Genomic DNA, 17,500 nt, shown 5'->3' on the forward strand with positions numbered 1-17,500 from the left:
TTTTCTTTTGCTAAATCAACATTTCTCAAGCAAATACAGCACAAAACCTGCAATCTGCTACACACTCAAGGTGCTAAGTGTAGCATTTTCAACATCAGTATTTCATTAGCATATTCATGTTGTGAGATTAGTGTAATTACCATAAACAAACGGGGTGGTTGCCGAGACGTGCAGTAGCCTCCGCTGACCCTTGCGTTGCGTGCCACTGAGGCAATAGTTGCACACAAAAAAAAAAAAAAAAAAAAAAAAAAAAAAAAAATCTGCATTATTGCTGTACAGCACAAAATAAGAAGTGTGGATTAATGCAGGTGATCAAAAACCAGAATGACACTGCAACGTATTAGTTATGTTGTAGGTTAATTAAGCAGTTAATTACACAATAGTTGCTCTTTTGAATTATCCTGAATGGTGACCGCTTTAGGTCTGATGTGGCGCCCAGTGACACATTTTGTGACCACAGACAGGACCAACTCTGAATGGGCGAAACCGTCGTCTCCGCCTCCAAGAAAAATCATGTTTTTAACCGAGAGAAAACGTCAATGCGGTGGGTTTTTCTTGTGGTTTTTTTAGATAAGCGACAAGACGTAGGCCGATCGTCAGCGGAAAAAAAAAAAAAAGCAGCCAACTCCATTGCTGAGAGTTTCCACTTTGGTACTGCAGTGATAGTCTGTATCGGGCTGCCAGAGTTTCATACATCACGTGCCTAAAGAACCCGCTGTGGGAGTGTGGGGCTTGAAGTCCAAAAGTGTAGAGTTGCATCGAAGCCACTTTAAGGCATCAGGGATGCTCCGCAGCACAACTAGAGGTCAACAACGCCACTGGTCACCTTTTATTACACACACATTTATTTCATGAGTAAAAAAAAATTAATATTAACTGCTACAATTAACGCTTTCATTTCAACTGCAAATTACATCACAGGTGCGTCACGCACAAATGATCAACTGAAATTAAAAATCATAAACCAGACAACAATGAACATGAGCATAATGTCAAGTTAAGTGAAATAAAAAGACCATTCGGTGTGATTATCAGGCTGTATTGAATTACCTTGAGGGATGTCGCTAATATTCTGCATTTATGTTAATGGGGCTGGACAATTACCTTTAATATTGTCTTTAAGATTGAACAGATTACATTCATAACGCTGCTGTGCCTCCCTGCTCTTGAATTTGTTTTAAAAATCACGGGTCACAAAATGAATCTGCGACAGAAAGAAAAAAAGAAAAAAAAACAATGTGGCTTTTCTTAGTCCTTTAATTTACTGTCTTTTATGATGTCAGTTCCTCATTAACCTTCTTCCCCTGTTAATTAACAAAAAAACAGCCACAGTGGAGTTACAGCCAGATGTGTGAAGGCCTGTCTGGTGGCAGTTTTCTGTTTGTACCTCACCTCTTTCTCTCCAGCTGGCAGGCGCACACAAACACACACACACACACACACACACACACACACACACACACACACACACACACACACACACACACGCACACACACGCACACCTGGCCTCCAGTTAAGAGGATAAAAGAGGGGTTGGCGACGTCCGCAGCCGACGTTTGGAGGTTTGTTGGAGCGAGCGTTCAAACAGAAATCACTTGCTTTGTTCAAGTGATTTTCCAAACATCAGCATGACACTTTCCTTTGTACAAAAAAAAAAAAAAAAAAGAAGAAATTCTGCTTTGCTGTCGTGGAGTTTTCACACTTCACATTGCCGTTGATATATCGATCCCAGTTCTCTCTGATCAAGGAGATACCTTTTTTTTTTTTTTTCCCCTTAATGATTTAGATTTATTTTATGGCCACTTGAGAAGTAAGACTGGCCCAGTTGGGCACTATTAGCAAGAACATTCGTTGCTCTTAAACTGTTATCCTTAATGACTGAGCTGTTTTAACATCGGAGTAAAGACGGTGTTATAAAAGATTACAGACTAACAGGCTTCTAACTTTGGTAAGACATACTTCTCTTTCAACCTGCTGACATGACACTTCTTATGAACTGCCTGGCAGAACAGTCCAGTAATTGGCGTGGATTCTGAGGAAAAAAAAAAACTCAAGGTACCCCAAGAGAGAAGAGTGTCAACCTGACCAGACTGAGGAAAGACGGGAAACGATCTGCTCATAATCTGTAGAGACTTTGATTCTTTTGATGCCATAACTGTTTTTATTCTTCTGCGACGCTTCGCATTTAAAGGAAGCTGATCTAGATCTGAGCCACAGGGGGGCTCCGACTGAACGCTGAAGCTGACTGGCTTTTTAGTAGTATGAATATTAACACATCAATCATTATGTTAGTCTTTTTATTTTTTTTATTTTTTTTAAAGGCCCAGGGGAGCCCAGGATGTTTACATATCAAGTAAGTATCAGTTTTTTGTAGTACGTCTTCCTTTTCTTTCGGTGTCTGTGAATCAAATTTACTCCGGAGGGACGGTAAAGATGTTTCTTGATTTAATCACTGTTGTCATGGGAAAACTCTTACCTTTCACATTTTAATATACATTTTAAACATGAAAGGTAGGCAGTTGTTTTCTATTTACTCAGGGGTTTGTCTTTATATACTGAAGACGGAGATCTCTCTGGGCACCAAACCCACAACTTTATTAGTGGAGACACTGTGGGAAACCCCTGCGGGCTTTGAAATTGAGACGGGGGGAGGAGGGGGGAGTAATGGAGTCGAAGCGATGATGCCTTGGGCACGCACGCACGCAGGCATGTCCAAACACACACATATGCCCACATAAAGGGTAAGGGGGCTACACTTGCCCCGGTCTCAATACATCTCTCTTATTCTCACACACACACACACACACACACACACACACACAAACTGAAGTGTGTACACACACACACACACACACACACACTCCGACTCCCACCCTCTTCCTGCATTCCTCTCCTGTCTGACACACTTCCAGTAAGCCCACCAGCACTTCAAAAACACCCCCCCCCCCACCACCACCCACCCTACCCACCACCACCACCACCATCAGCGCTCCAGACGACAGCGGCTGCTAAAAACATGCTCAGCTCGGTCGCACACAAAGACACAAACACCACCTTCACATTCGGGAAAAACCAGGCCACAGGTGCAGCCAGTGTGTCCACCCGTCATCGCCGCCACGCTTTCATCCAAAGGTGCCACGTGAAGATCAAGTTTGGGTGAATTTGCTGTATTTTCTTCTGAGAAACTATTTTGACAATGAATTCAAGTAATTTTGGACTGTTGGTTGTATTTTATAGACCAAACATTTAATCCGGTGTACGCTCAAAAGTTCGAATCCTACTTCTTGAAAAGTAAACAACACTAGAATAAGGCTTTTATTTTATTTTCCCGTTAACGCTACGTGTCCTCGGGATGATGATGGAACCTTAAAAAGTCTCCCCCGCCTGCCGCTGGGCCTTTTTTGATGAGCTTTGTTTCAATTTCTTCTTTGCGTTAGGGGGGCACGCCGCTTCAAGTCTGCTCCTCTGAGATACATTCCCACTTGCTTTAATTCTGTGCCTGAAAGCTTCGATTAAACCCACATACTGTACACGGGGAAAAAAAAAACAGCGGACGAGGGTACTACTGTTATTTGCTAAAGCGATGGCGACGCTCTGTTGTGTGTGTCCACCCCCTCCCCCCCTCTTCCCCACTCCCCCGTTGTCATTCCCAGCAGATCTGCTGCTGTTGTATCGCTCCACTCAACCGCCTCATCTACCTGTTTGTTTACTTATTCCCGCAGTTCCTCCACCATCAACAACCCTCCTCCCCGCAGTGAGTCTATCCCTCATTCTCCGGATGATTCACTCCAAACCCCCAATCTCCGTCTCCATCCCTTCATTTTGCCTCTTCTTTCGTTCCCCTCCCCCCCTCCATCCCCCCATTCATCTATTTCCCAGACGACTTTCTCACAGGTATCTCCATTACTTCCTCTTTCTCCCTCTCACTTTCTCCTTTTGTTTTCTTTACACCTACGAGAGTGAAAAGAAAGTGAGGCAATGAGAGGCTACGAAGAAGGCCGCCGTTTACAATGGGTACTGATAAACAGGTCTTTACGGGAGCCGCTGTCATAAGGGTCATATGACATCATATGCTAATTTGTGCATTGGTGAAACCATTTGTACAAACATTTACACCGAAGAACTTCAAACTTTGCTTTTGTTTCCATTTGCTAAGATATAATTTAGGGGGCACGAGGAGTGTCAGTGTTGCTGGTTGGGGAAGTTGTGGTCAGAAAAATTACAACAGAATCACCACTTTCACCACATCTGTTCCCTTTTAACCAAACAGGAGTGAGAAGTCATTTTCCAGCCAAGTGAAGCCAAAATTCACAACAAATATGCAGCAGATTTTTTTTCTGCTTGCGCTGTTACGGGAGCTTTCTGCTGCTGTTCCTCCTTCGCCGCATTGTGCCAAATCCAAATATTGGCTGCTCATTAGGTAACATACTAAAATATTTAGGTTTGCTTTTCACTTCGGGGCCAAAGGAAAAACACCTGCAGGAAAACACTCTACTATACTTTAAAAAGTATTTGTTGAGACAAACCCGCCTTTATGCTGCATCTCTGCTGACTAATAAATCAGATCAAGTTCCCTTCGAGTCTTTGATGTTTCGATACAGGCGTGAAAGTCACATTATCGGACACAGTTTAGTCTCGCTGTTCACAACACAGAGATAAAATGTCCATGTCTATCAGTGTCCCAACTATTCATTTCTCGGTTTATTTTTTATTTTCTTCTATCCGTCCATCCATCCAAATCGATGAAAATTATTTCATGAGGCTCCGCTGGGAGAAGAAGCAGCAGTAAACAGTGTTTACTCTCCTGGAGGCGGTTGGGGTTTAAGTGGCCGGCCAGGGTGCACCAGGCTCCCTAATGTGACCGTTAAAGTCAATGGTCTCACCTTGACAACCAGGCCGGGGATGCTGGCGAGGGGGGGTGGGGGGGGGTGGGGGGACGGAGAGACAAAGAGGTGGGTTTAAAGAGGGATACAAATTTAATAAGCTGGTACTTACAACAACCTAGCTGGAGTGTCTCTGAGCAAGAACCTGAGACCCAGAGAGGGTAAAAAAAAAAAAAAAAAAAGGAAGACGTACCGATACAAAGGAAACGACATTAAGGGTGACAGTTAGTCAAATTGAGTGTGCACACACAAACACAAAGGATCAGTGGAAGAAAGAGAGCGGGGGAACTTAATCATCTATCTACTATCGTCTCGTGTGTCTGGCTCTCTTTCCGTCTCCCTTCCACACACACACACACACACACACACACACCACACACCACACACACACACCAGTCAAGTGGAGCGGGCAGATGGTCGGTTGGGAAAGGCGGACAGCGTGGTCCAGATGTTGCAGAACCCACAGTGCAGAAGGCAAAGGGCTTTGATCTGCTACTGCAACTGGATAGAGTTGCAGCCCTTCCTCTAAAGAAAGACAGTTAAGTGGATATGTGTGTGAGAGCTGGTTCTTGTTTTCTGTATTGGTGAGCCCCCATTAGCTTTTTGGGTCCGATGACTTCACGAGGACCAAAATGTTGGACCCCACAAAAACCCTTAATGAAAATCAACTTTCGAACCTTCTTAACATGTTTTTTTTTTTTTTAAGATGCTACAAGACTCATCGGCAGTAGTCTAAGCAGTCAAGTCCATGGCTGAGAAAAAAACTGATTCAGACAGCCGGGGTTTCTTACATCACATACCTAAGGAACCGATCCCATTAATTTGCGAGGCAGGGCTTTCCATATCACCAAGCTGCCAGCTTGAACTGCAGGCAGGTTGGTAGAGATAGAGGCGGGAACTATTTGAAGATTCAACGCTTACTAAATAAAAGCAAAGGTGAAAAAAACATTTGAATATGTAATGTTGATGAACATAAATTAGTTGTTAAGGGTTAATTCTATGTCAAGAGAGGAAAGGTAAAGGTTCAGGGTAGAATTAGCTTTAAGTTAGGCTTAGCTCTAGCTTGTATGGACTTCTTTAAACCAATCAAAATCTTTTCAGGCGGCACTACTCCTAGGATGCAGCGACAGCGTTTTTGCAAAATAGTGTGGGGGGGAACTCGTTTTGGTGAAACATTTGCACGTAGGCGAGCCCTGGAATTAAAATGGCTAAATCCCTGCAAAAGACAAAAAAAACAACAACATGCAGACCTGCCTTATTACGAGATACAAAAATCATTAAAATGCTGTTTTCATTGCGTAGGTTTGCTGCTCGAAGGTTAGGGTTGTCATTTCCCTTTAGAACGGGGTGAGTCAGACATGCGTTTGGGTAAGGGTTGGGGTTAGGCACTTAATGTGACGACTAAGTTTGGGATGAGGGAGCTCAGGAATGCAGTACTTCAATGAGCGGTCCCCACATAGTTGGAAAGGCAAGGCTGTGAGTGTGTGCCTAAATAAGAGAGAGGGTTAGTGTAGCACAGCCAGAGAAGGAGGTGGGTGATATTCCCATGTGAGATGTATCAGTGTTTATGAGAAATTACCCGAGGGATAACTCGCATGTATCACACACGGACACGCAAACAAACACACACACACACACACACACACACACACACACACACACACACACACACACTTACATGCATCCGCCAATGCGGGCGCCTCAGCACACATTGTCCAGACTCCCACACATGGCTCTTGGGTTTACTCACATGACACATGACATCCATGTGCGGAACAACAAAGACGCCTGCATACATCCACACACACACACACACACACACACACACACACACACACACACACACACAAACACAAAACCAACCTACACTCAGCCCACGAGAGGCCCGCAGTAAACAGCACCAGCCACACATGCTGGGTTGGTGGACTGAGGAATTGCTTTAATATACACACACACACACACACACACACACACACACACACACACACACACACACACAGAAATGTTTTGCACCCGATGTAATTTCAGAAAAACTGCATTCATTTATCAATTTAAACTGGTTTCTCCTCCATTTTTCCCTGTTCTAGCATCAGCTAGTTATTACCTTTTTGGTCAAGCCTCCAAATTAGTTGTTTTGTCAATGGTACTTAATAACGGCACCCTGGTTAAATAAAGGTTAAATAAATCAAAAACTGCCAACGGAATCTCTGGGTGGGGAACGTGGAGGAGGAACATGCCAGCACATTTAGGTTTTGGCAGGCTACTTTACCAGCTCCAAAGCGCACACACACACACACACACACACACACACACACACACACACACACCTCAGCGAATTAAACCTATTGTTTAGATGTAAAATGTCTAAATTTCAGGTTCCAGTCCCATGCAGACCAAAGCCAGTCTTTGCCCGCAAGCTGCCAGAGGTGAATGAGTTTAGCTGGTGGCTGACTCACCCGCTGGAACCAGAAAATCAACTTGGTTCTGGCCAACGATCAGTCCCTGTGGTCAGAGAGTCGGCCTGCCAGCCGAGCCGGCAACGAGTCATTCAGTCAACTCTTGTCGATTCAGAGAGGTCGGCCAACAAGTCAGTCAATACAGTCAGTTGTCCTTAAAAATAAAAGTGGACCACTCTAACAGTCATTGCAATTTTCAGTTGGCCAAAAGCACAAACAGAAAAATTCCCTCAGACTGCCAGATATTACTCATCCAGCAAACTGAGTTATGTCTTTTATGTGATTAATAATGCACTCAGAGACCCAGCCGCAAACTGTGGTGATGAGACAGCCATCATTGAGCCTTTACTCGTCCATTCAGTCAGTCAAGGAGGTCGCTGTTCTGCCAGGTGGTTGACAAGCGAGCCACCCAGGCAAGCAGTCACTCGGGTCGGTCAGCCACCGAGGCGGGGAGCCCGAAATGTGGTCAGCGACAGCCCCACTGACCCAGTCAAGTGTTGAGAGGGGCTGAGAATTTGCACTCGGTTGACGGCAAAGACAACACAGGGATCTTACCTCCGTGCAGTTTTTTTTCATTAGGTCAATAAAAAAACCTGAGGGAAGAAACCAATCAGCCAAGTGGCAAGCACATATAAACCGGCAAGCCTATCGTTTGCTCAATAAATCCGTCAGCCAGCACCCTGATCAGTCACTCAGCCAGTTCATGACTCAATCCACCAGGCAGGGCGCAGTCAGAAGAGTTGTCTCCATAAACTGTAGTGAAAGATGTACCCATTGACTCAGTGAACTCATCCAGAAACGAGCATCTATTATTATCATATTTCTTTACTTGCCATTATAATTCCCCTCCAGCCTCAGTGGGAAGTTCATTAAAGCCCTTCCCCGAGGAAAGAGATCAAAAGCTATTTCTCACTAGAACATGTTATTAGTTTTGTCATGGGGAACCAACAGATACAGACAACAAGGGCCCAATTTGGCTCCTTAGCCTATACTTAAAAGAAACACAGAGCTCATGTTCACTTATCCACTCATCCAGCCAAAGGCAACCAAAACAGCCTGCGGTCACAAATACACCAGTTGACCCCACATAGCAATGTGGTGATGAGTTAATGTGGGTGAATTTTGGCTTTTTGCCGTAACCCCATCTGTCTGTAAGCAATCCATCCAAGTCATCGTTCTGGTTAGCATGTCGTCAATTTATCTCTACATCCACCCATTACAGAGACAGTCAAGTCATTCACTCAGCAGTTCAACCAGCCTGGCTACCATTAACATCGTCAAAGAATCCAGGTTGTATTTACAAAGCCATGGAGTCAGTAGATTATCCCATCAATCAGCAGTGTAGTGAGAGATCTGGGAAAGCAGTCGGCAACTCATCTACAACTTGTTCCCGTCCGAAACACTGATGCTGATTAGCCTCCAGAATCACCGCCTGTATCATCTTGTACACTATATTCACTTCACAGCATTTTGTTTGAGTGCTTGACTCCTAAATGCCGACTGCCCTTGTCGTGAATGAAGGTACGCAGCGACCCAAACTCACTTCCACAATGAGTTTAAAATTCAAATTCAATTACAGAGTGAACTATCCAGTTGGTTGACTCATGCATTATTATTTGTTTTGATTCTAGTGATATACTACAGCGATACATCCGTGACAGGCCGATTATTCAGTCCTGTGTTTTCAATCCCAGGCCAACGCAATGAACACACAGAACACGTGCATACAGACCAGCCCGTTAACTGTCCGACACGAATCGAGCGTATCACAGTCCAAACAGACTACCAACGAACGCCAGCGGTGCGTGTGGAAGCGATTAGTTCATGTGCACCCGCTGACCCCGAGCATGAAGAAGCTGATGATGCTGCTCTTAGTCATCTTATTATCAGATAAAGAGCTGTTTTGGAAAAAGTAGAGGGTGTCCCGGGGGAATTTCCAGATGTTATTGTGAACATTGTGACACGAAACATGCACTTAGATGAAATGTGTGTACAATCAATGCTTGTGAAAGCGAAACATTCCATAATTGTTGGCGGCAGCTGGTTCAGACAGTTTTCATCCTTCGGGAGCCGTTCAGTCATCTAACCAACACTATTTCTCCTTCCCTCCCTGTTTTCCTTTTTGTTTTATGCGTGTCATTAATGTACTCGCATCACTGCTTTTGTCGTGACCTTCCGCCGGCCATTTTTCTTGGTCAGTTTAACAGCAGATGAAAAACAAATGTCACATTTATCCTACCTCTTCCTAACTCTCTTTCCTCTCTCCATACGGGAAGCGTTATACAATTGGATTATTTTTCTGAGGAAAGTATCGGAGATTTTTTTTTTTCCAAAGACATACAAAGTACAAAGTACATACATAACATACACCTTTGTCTTTGAAGAGTTCACATGGATTGTATTCGACAAAGAAAGTCTTTTCCAAACAAAGAATGAAAACAAGATATTATTCGGTCCTTAACATTCCTCACTAAAAACACGGCAGTACCGTAATGAGCTAGCCTGTGGCTTGCGGTGGTGAATTGAATGAAAAATGTTAGCGATTTCAAAAAGCAATTTCAAGGCAAAACATAAGAACTTTATTAAACTCAGAGTGTAAAAAGAACCTTGGTGGAGAAAGAAAACCGAAAATATTCAGCAACAACTGCAAATGTCAAGGTACACTTTTTTTTTTTTAAGCTTTAAATATAGCTGAAGCTTTGCCACACATGACATTTAGACGCTCCTCCATCTCCACTCCGGCAATTTGTCCTTCTCTCCATCTATCCAAACTGCCCTCAGGCTCGCTTTAAGCCATTATCTGTGTATATATGCGTGTGTCTGGGTGACAGTCACTGAGTTATTAGCAGCCGATTAGCCTTCTGACCCCACTGCTGCACCGTCTGACTTGCGCCAGCGAAAGGTTGTGTTTGCGTGCGTGTCGAGCAAGAGTGCGTGTTCCCGTATTTGCGTACACATGTAGAGAAACAGCCTGTTCAATCAGTTTTACAAATCAAATGATGTTTCCAGTGGAATGCATCTATTCAAAAATTACGTTCCCGTTCCCTCTGCACCTGCACCTGAATGCAACACTTGACACACGCGCTCGCCCGTCTCTGAACGCCCCGTTCCAGCTCAGTCAGTGTTACTGGTGAAGGTCCAAAGCAATTATAGTTTGTATCCAGTCTGAACCTGCCAAGTCTGTCACTCTCACAAGTCCAGAAAGTACACCTAAAATCGGATTAAATGTGTCAACAAAAAAAGTGTTCAGTTTTTGGCAGCTGTCAGGTTGTAATAACGCATGCAGGCTAATAGTCGAAGTGGACTTTATTTCAGGGTAAACCTGTCTTTCAGTCGCCAGAGTCGATACGCGCTTTTTTTTTTTTTTTATGCGAGCGTTTGGCAAGACCAAACACCAAACACGTGTGCGGGCGGCATTTTAAAGATAACTCCGGCTAAAGTTGCTGGGACGTGAACTATCAACAGGTGAAGCGTCTTAAGGCACATCTCGCATACTCTGCATGACCAGACCCTTTATTTGAATTGAATTTGTGTCCAAACCATTTAAAACCGTACTCATATGGCTGATCATGACCAAGAATTTCACGGTGATCGGTATGTTTTTCCTCATACAAGGCCTTTGCTGCCTTATCGAACAACAGTATCTACATCCTCGATCAGCATTCAAACTTTCCTTCCTCTCTGGGCAGGGCTTCAAATGAATTTCACTGAAGGTTTTGCTTGCCGGACTTAACTTTTGCATATGACCACATCAGCCGGAAACCTGACCTACAAATTTTCCATCAGCAGGAACCACATGGTGTATTTTACTGTCCCGTGATGTCAACTTAACATAAGCTTCACATCGCACGGTTTCCATGTACAGTATTTGTGAAGTTTATCAGCTGGTCGATACCTTTAAAATAACACAAGTTTGTATGATATTTGCGTGCCAATCAAGCAGTTGAGTGACCCCCCCCTCTCTCTCCCCCCCCCCCCCCCCTAAAAAAAAGGAAAACTTTTCGAAAAATCTGTATAATCAATCTTTTTGTCCGGCAGTACATGCAACCACTTTGGTAAGGAGTCTCTCCATGTGATGCTCTCAACGACCGCAGCTTAACACGCCGTTTCCAGAGCCAACATGTTTTGGCCAAACCACAAACAATGGGTTCACATTCACCAGCTCGGCCACCAGTCCGAGGCGGAAAAAGAAAAAAGAAAAAAAATGAAGTAATAAATAATAAAACCACGATCCAATTTCTTTAATTTCGTGAAATGGCAGAGATCTTCTCAAGTGTATGTGTAATTATTTCCCTCTCTGGTTCGGCGTTGTCACCGGGGACCAAGACTGTCGAGTCACTGCCAAAGCCCCATTCACTGTCTGCACACAGCCTGTGTTACGCAACAGCTAATTACTTCCACTCGACCCCGACAAAAACCACGCACAGGGAGAGAGGAAGAGGCAGGAGAGAAAAGGAGGAGGGAGAACATAAAATAGAGAGGAGGAGAGATGGCCCGAGAGGGGCAGGGGCGAGAGGAAAGTCAGAGGGGAAAAAAAAAAAAAAAAGAGAGAGAGAGAGAGCTCATAAAGGAAGATGAAGGGCGGCGGGTGAGGACGGAGACGAGAGAAACGGGAGAGGAAGAGAAAAAAAAAAATGGGATATGAAGTAAAGGACAGAGATGGACGGCTCGAGACTCGTCTCACGCTGTGTCTGCTGTGTGCTGAGAGGCACCCAAAAAAAACAAAAAAACAAAAAAAACCAACATCAAACCGAAATGACCTCTTCACCATCCGCCACAACAGTTTTACCGAAAATCACGGCGCGGCAGCCAAATCTGGTCCGAGGAGAGAGAGAGAGAGAGAGGAGCATGTGGACGAGGAGTGTTGTCAAAGCCAGACGGGGCCCGCAGCTCTTTTCCTCTCTCACAATTTTTGGAGATGATGTCACTATTCATATAAAAAAAAAAAAAAAAAATTGAAAAAGCAAAATGTGTCTGCGCCTCCGGCTCGGCAGGGAGCAAAAGGAAGAGGGTACGGTGAGGAGGGGGAGGAGGGGAGAGGGAGAGATGTAGAAGTGTAAAGACAAAGGAAGGGAAAGGGAGAACAAGAAGAGAGGAAAGAAGACAGCTGGGTGATGAGGAGGGAACCTCAGTTAAAACTTCTCCTTCTCAGTTTATTCTCTTTCATGAGCAAAAATTTGAAGAACGATGAAACGAGACGAAACGTTGGATTGCTGAGCTCCGGTGGTGCCGAAAGACAGATTTTGTGACCGTACAATAAAGTCAAGCTAGCTGTTCGCCCCGCTTCCATTCTTTGAGGGGGGGGGGGGGGGGGATCAATTTGTTAATGCTCACATAAAAAAAAAAAAAAAAAAAAAAAAAAATGCTTATCCAGCTGGTTTGGTGGAGCTCAGCTATGCGAATAAATGCTACGCGAGTAGCTCTCGGACACTTTTCTTTTTGTCAAAGTAGCTCTCAGAGGAAAATAGGTTGCTATAAACTTTATATAAAAGTGGATGGAGCTTCCTGGTCTGAAAAAATGTGGCCAATTACGGAAGTGCCTTAAATTGCAATACCACCGAGGGCCACTAGGGGTTGGCTAAAAAAAACAACAACATATGGCTCCCTAGACTGTAATTCAACTTCTCTGATGAAATACAAAGTCAATACATTTTTTTCCACAAGTCATAACGGTGCATTTCACAACAGTAACTCCTTATTCCTTTTCTGGCAGCGCATCTGAAATATATCCCGTCATTATTTTTTAATATAACACCTCAAACTCCAAACTCGATGCTTCATAACGGCAGTTTACAAATCGATGGGTGACGCCAATGTTGGTTGTGGCCTTCAATTTAGCCGACAGACATGAGAGTGGACTCAATCTTCTTTTCTGACACATTTTTTTTTATTGCTTTCCTTCCTTCAACTGTTCATTAAAAGAAAATACCGTGCGAAAAATGAAGCACGGCCACACATCATTTAGGTTAAGTGAAAGTTTTTAGGGGAAAAAAATGTCGGGGTGGGTATCATGTAACAGTTTTGGACAAAGGTACTGTTCTTATTTTTTCAAAACCATTTTCATTAAATCCTTCTGGAAAAAAAATTAAAAAAAAAACAAATTATATTCCACATCACGGCCAGAATCTTTAGTTGTATTCTTCAACTCTTTGGCACATTTACACACTTACAGCAGTTGGTAAGAAAATGCCTGAGACTCATTAACTGTGTGGGAATGAGCTTTCCTACCACTGATTCCCTCTGACCACAAGGGCTCGTGTTTGTGGAGAGACCGAGGAAGTCACGGGCCCCTGTGCTGATTTCAGCCCAAAACATATCAAAGACCGACGCTCAGGGAGGAAGAGGAAGAGGCGGGAGAGATGAAACACGAGAGGTTAAAAAAAAAAAAAAAAAAAAAAAAAAAAAGATGAACAAACCGCTGTCGGAGGCTCTGACGAGGACCATCAGCTCGGTGACACGTACACTCACCCCCTCTTCTCCTCCGCCTCACCGGCTATCTATCATCGCTCCATTTCAGCATCACTGTAAATCACTTCATCATTTTTATCACACACAAGATAATAGATAAGCCCCCATTCAATCATCTGTCCTTAACTATCTTAAGTATGCATTTGTCTCATCTGTCTCTGCCTTCAGGCTCTGTTGGCACCATGCTGCTCACACGAGTGTGTATATACGTCGCGTACATGTTTCTACGGCGACACTGACGACGGGGACACTTGGATCCTTTCAAATCTTATAGATGAACAGATTTTGTCATTCAGATCTCGGTCTTCTTTCTCGAGCAAAACTTTTTACACGAGCGAGTTCACTCGCAAAGTGAAAGATTAATTGCAGGTACTGCTCGGGTTTTCCCCATCAGGTTTCATCTGGCAACATGAAATTATTCGATTTACGCTTTGCATATTGTTCATCTAAAGAGTTTATCTGTGTGATGAGAACTGCCTGGACTTTTTTCAGTTGCTGATTTGGAGAATTTATTAAGCATGGAAAAACAGTTTTTGCAACACAATCACCAACCAGCTCCTACTTTGCTGCCGCTGTGACCCTGAAAATCAATTTCTTTGCCTTATTTAATAGGAACTCGCTTGAGTGCGAATCGAAAATGATAAATGCTTGCGTTTGAATAGCGATTTACAATTTACCTCTCATTCACTCCCTCAATGCAACGGACGACCAGAGGAGAAAAAAAACTTGGGATCGAACCACCAATCCTGTTATTTAGTGGACACCCGCGTCACCTCCTGACCCCCCCACCCCCCCACCCCCCGAACCCGACGCAACACGGCAACGCTTTCCCACTCTGGTCCTTGTGTGGATCGGGAAAAAGGACGTTTTTTGTTTTTTTTGGCTCCAAATTTAACAAAAACTCATCTTTCTTCATTTTCCTCTGCATCTGGTTTTCTTAAGGAAAAGGTATGAACAAAAAGGCGTGGATACAGAACAGTTAACCGAATCTCACACCACCGTATAATTTATTTATCTGTCTCCCAAAAAGACCGAATTCCTGTGTGTGTGTGTGTGTGTGTGTGTGTGTGTGTGTGTGTGTGTGTGTGTGTGTGCGCGCGTGTGGCCTCGCAGTGTGACATGTCTGTGAAAAAGGCATTACCAGGCAGTCTGAGCATTTTCATTAGTTCCTCGAACGCCAAACAAACCACACGGGTATGTGAGGCAGCTGCAGTAGTACTACAGAGAGGGGGAGAGCAAGCCGAGGCTAATCTACAGTATGGCAGTGAATGGAAGTGGGTCCAAGTGCATGCCTGCACACATCTGCCTACCAGCTTGATGTGTGCGTGTGCGTGCGTGTGCGCGTGTGTGTGTGTGTGTGTGTGTGTTCTTCTCCTTCATGTGTGTTAGTGTATGAATGAGTTAGAGAGTAGAAAGGTCTCTGTTTATGTCATCGTAGATTCCTGGGAGCGGGAGTGAGTGTTCATGTTTTCCATTGGAAATATATTGGTAATTAGTGTAATTGCGTGGAGCGTAATTATGTAAAGGATTCCCACACCTGTTATTACAAATAAACGGCAGATTTTCCGTGAACATTTGCACCGTGTTCGTTGTTTGTAATGTCGGAAAAAGCGTATTAGACCTTTTGATATCAGGGTGCGCATTAAAATCGCATTAAACAACAACAACAAAAAAAACTACTTCGGCAAATTAAATTTTTATAACTTTTGCATTTCACTTTTCTTTTCACAAGTTCACTGACAATTTGGCAACTCCCCCCCCCCCCCTCAAAAGAAGCGCTGGTCGTGAAAAACAAAAGTTTAAATCTCAAAACTTTTCCAAGATGACACCTGCACACACAGGCAGCAATTACTGCCACAGAAAAATATAGACCGACTTTCATGATCCCTACCTGGGGTTGTTTACAGCATAACAAACTCCTGCATGAGTTTGTGCGTTTTGTATTTGTGTGTGTTTGGTGCATTATGTCCTACCTGACCACAGGCTCCGGTATGGCCTCCAGGTTGGCCGGGACCTGCACTCCCTTCTCCCACTCCTGTCTCCAGGGGTCGGACAGCACGTAGAAGTCGTCGGGGCCGAGCTGGGCCGAGTCCGGCAGCTTCATGGCCGTGATGAAGTCGGTACGAAATACCTGTACGGAGAGAAAAAAAAAAAAGGTAGGAAGAGGGGGGGGGGGGGGGGGTTATTAAATGGTCAAAAAGTCTCGCTTCTTCGGACGGTGGAATTGAGGTGAAAAAGAAAGAAGCAAAGAAGCGGCAGGAATAAAGAAGGAAGAAGATGAAGGTGATAAAGTACGTGATAGTTGTTGACCTGATGATGTGAGGGACTATAAAGAACTTCCATGTTCTTTTGGTGGCGGTTCATTCATGCAAATCTTTCCTTTCATTATTTACTTCAACCTGCATATTGGCTCAGAATCTTGAGATGGTAGTTTCATCATTACTGCCGATCATGTTTCAGCAAAAACACATTTGCTTTATTGACAACGCATAAGGTTCAAATCATTTTCAATGCGAGACACGATACTGGTTGAATTTAAAAGTGCAAAATTTGAGCACTCAATTCAAATCATGATCCCCCCCCCAACTTTTAAAAGACATATTTTTTTGGACATATTTTCCTTTAATTCACAGTCTACAGGGCAGAAAGACAGGAAACAAAGTAAGCGAGAAGAACATGACATAAATGATGTGCGTGAAGTGTCAGACCACCGCAAACACCGACAGACACATTTATTTAACCAAAAAAAAAAAGAAAAAAGTATTGCAATCCATATTGTGGTCATGCAGGTACGACAAACAAAATCATCTTAAGTCACTGGTAAAAGATGCAGATTTCTCCTTAAACAGAAAGCCCATACGCAACTGCCAGAAACACATTATACGTACGATCAATTTGGAAAGACTTCTCAGAAACGTTGTCCAGAATGTGATTAAAACTGCAACTAGCTCCTCTTCAGCTAGATGCAACCTGTGATCTGAAACAGGGAAGCCCGGTCCACTTCTAAAGCCCATCTGTTTTCACACTGTTGGATCTGCTGTTATGCAACCCCCTCCTCCCCCCCTTTTTTTTTTCTTTTTTTTTTTTCCATCTCCAACCTGCAGCAGGTCTGACCTTCCCTCAGCCCCGTGTAATCCTCCAAGCTCCTCGCAGCCCGCAGGCTCAGACTGCTCGTGATAAAAACCGTTGCTAACAATAGCAGACCGTCAGGCTCGCGTATGATTCCACAGTTCGGCTTGACCAGAAATCCGCTGCGGCCTCAAAATTATGCATTTTCGGCATTTCTGCCGTCCCTCGACACTCGAGCAGCACAACACTGAGAACAGATGCATGAAGGCACTAAGACGAGTTTGTGTTGTAAAGCGTTAAATCCATAATGTTGTACAGCTGACCGGTTCAGTGTGTTGGAGTCACAGAGGTCATCAGTCATAGACGCCGTAGTGTTTTTACTGCTCTATTGGACGATGCAGGCGGGTCATTTCCTGCTGCAAGAGTAAAATTCTGACCGTCGTCATCACTACCACTGATTCCACATGTGGATGAATACTGATTGTGATTAACTGTGCAGCCGTATGCCGACAACATGCAGAGAGTATTTCACAGGGTTCCCACTCAAAGTCACGTGTCAAATTCCTTGACTTTTCCCTGAATTTCACGGACTGAAAAGCAGAATTTCGATGACTTATAATCAA

The 17,500-nt window shown here is 43.9% G+C and overlaps 1 protein-coding gene across 1 annotated transcript in view; it reads right to left on the minus strand.

The window, feature by feature from the left end:
* jade2 (jade family PHD finger 2) overlaps positions 1-17,500 on the minus strand; it is a 171,852-nt gene that overhangs the window by 101,911 nt on the left and 52,441 nt on the right. The window contains 1 exon segment of the mRNA XM_069174872.1: positions 15,782-15,939. Coding sequence (XP_069030973.1) covers positions 15,782-15,939 — 158 coding nt within the window.

Source organism: Embiotoca jacksoni, unplaced genomic scaffold (genome assembly GCF_022577435.1).
Source record: "Embiotoca jacksoni isolate LCO1_2020_lvr unplaced genomic scaffold, fEmbJac1.0.p SCAF_62, whole genome shotgun sequence".
Classification (NCBI taxonomy): domain Eukaryota; kingdom Metazoa; phylum Chordata; class Actinopteri; family Embiotocidae; genus Embiotoca; species Embiotoca jacksoni.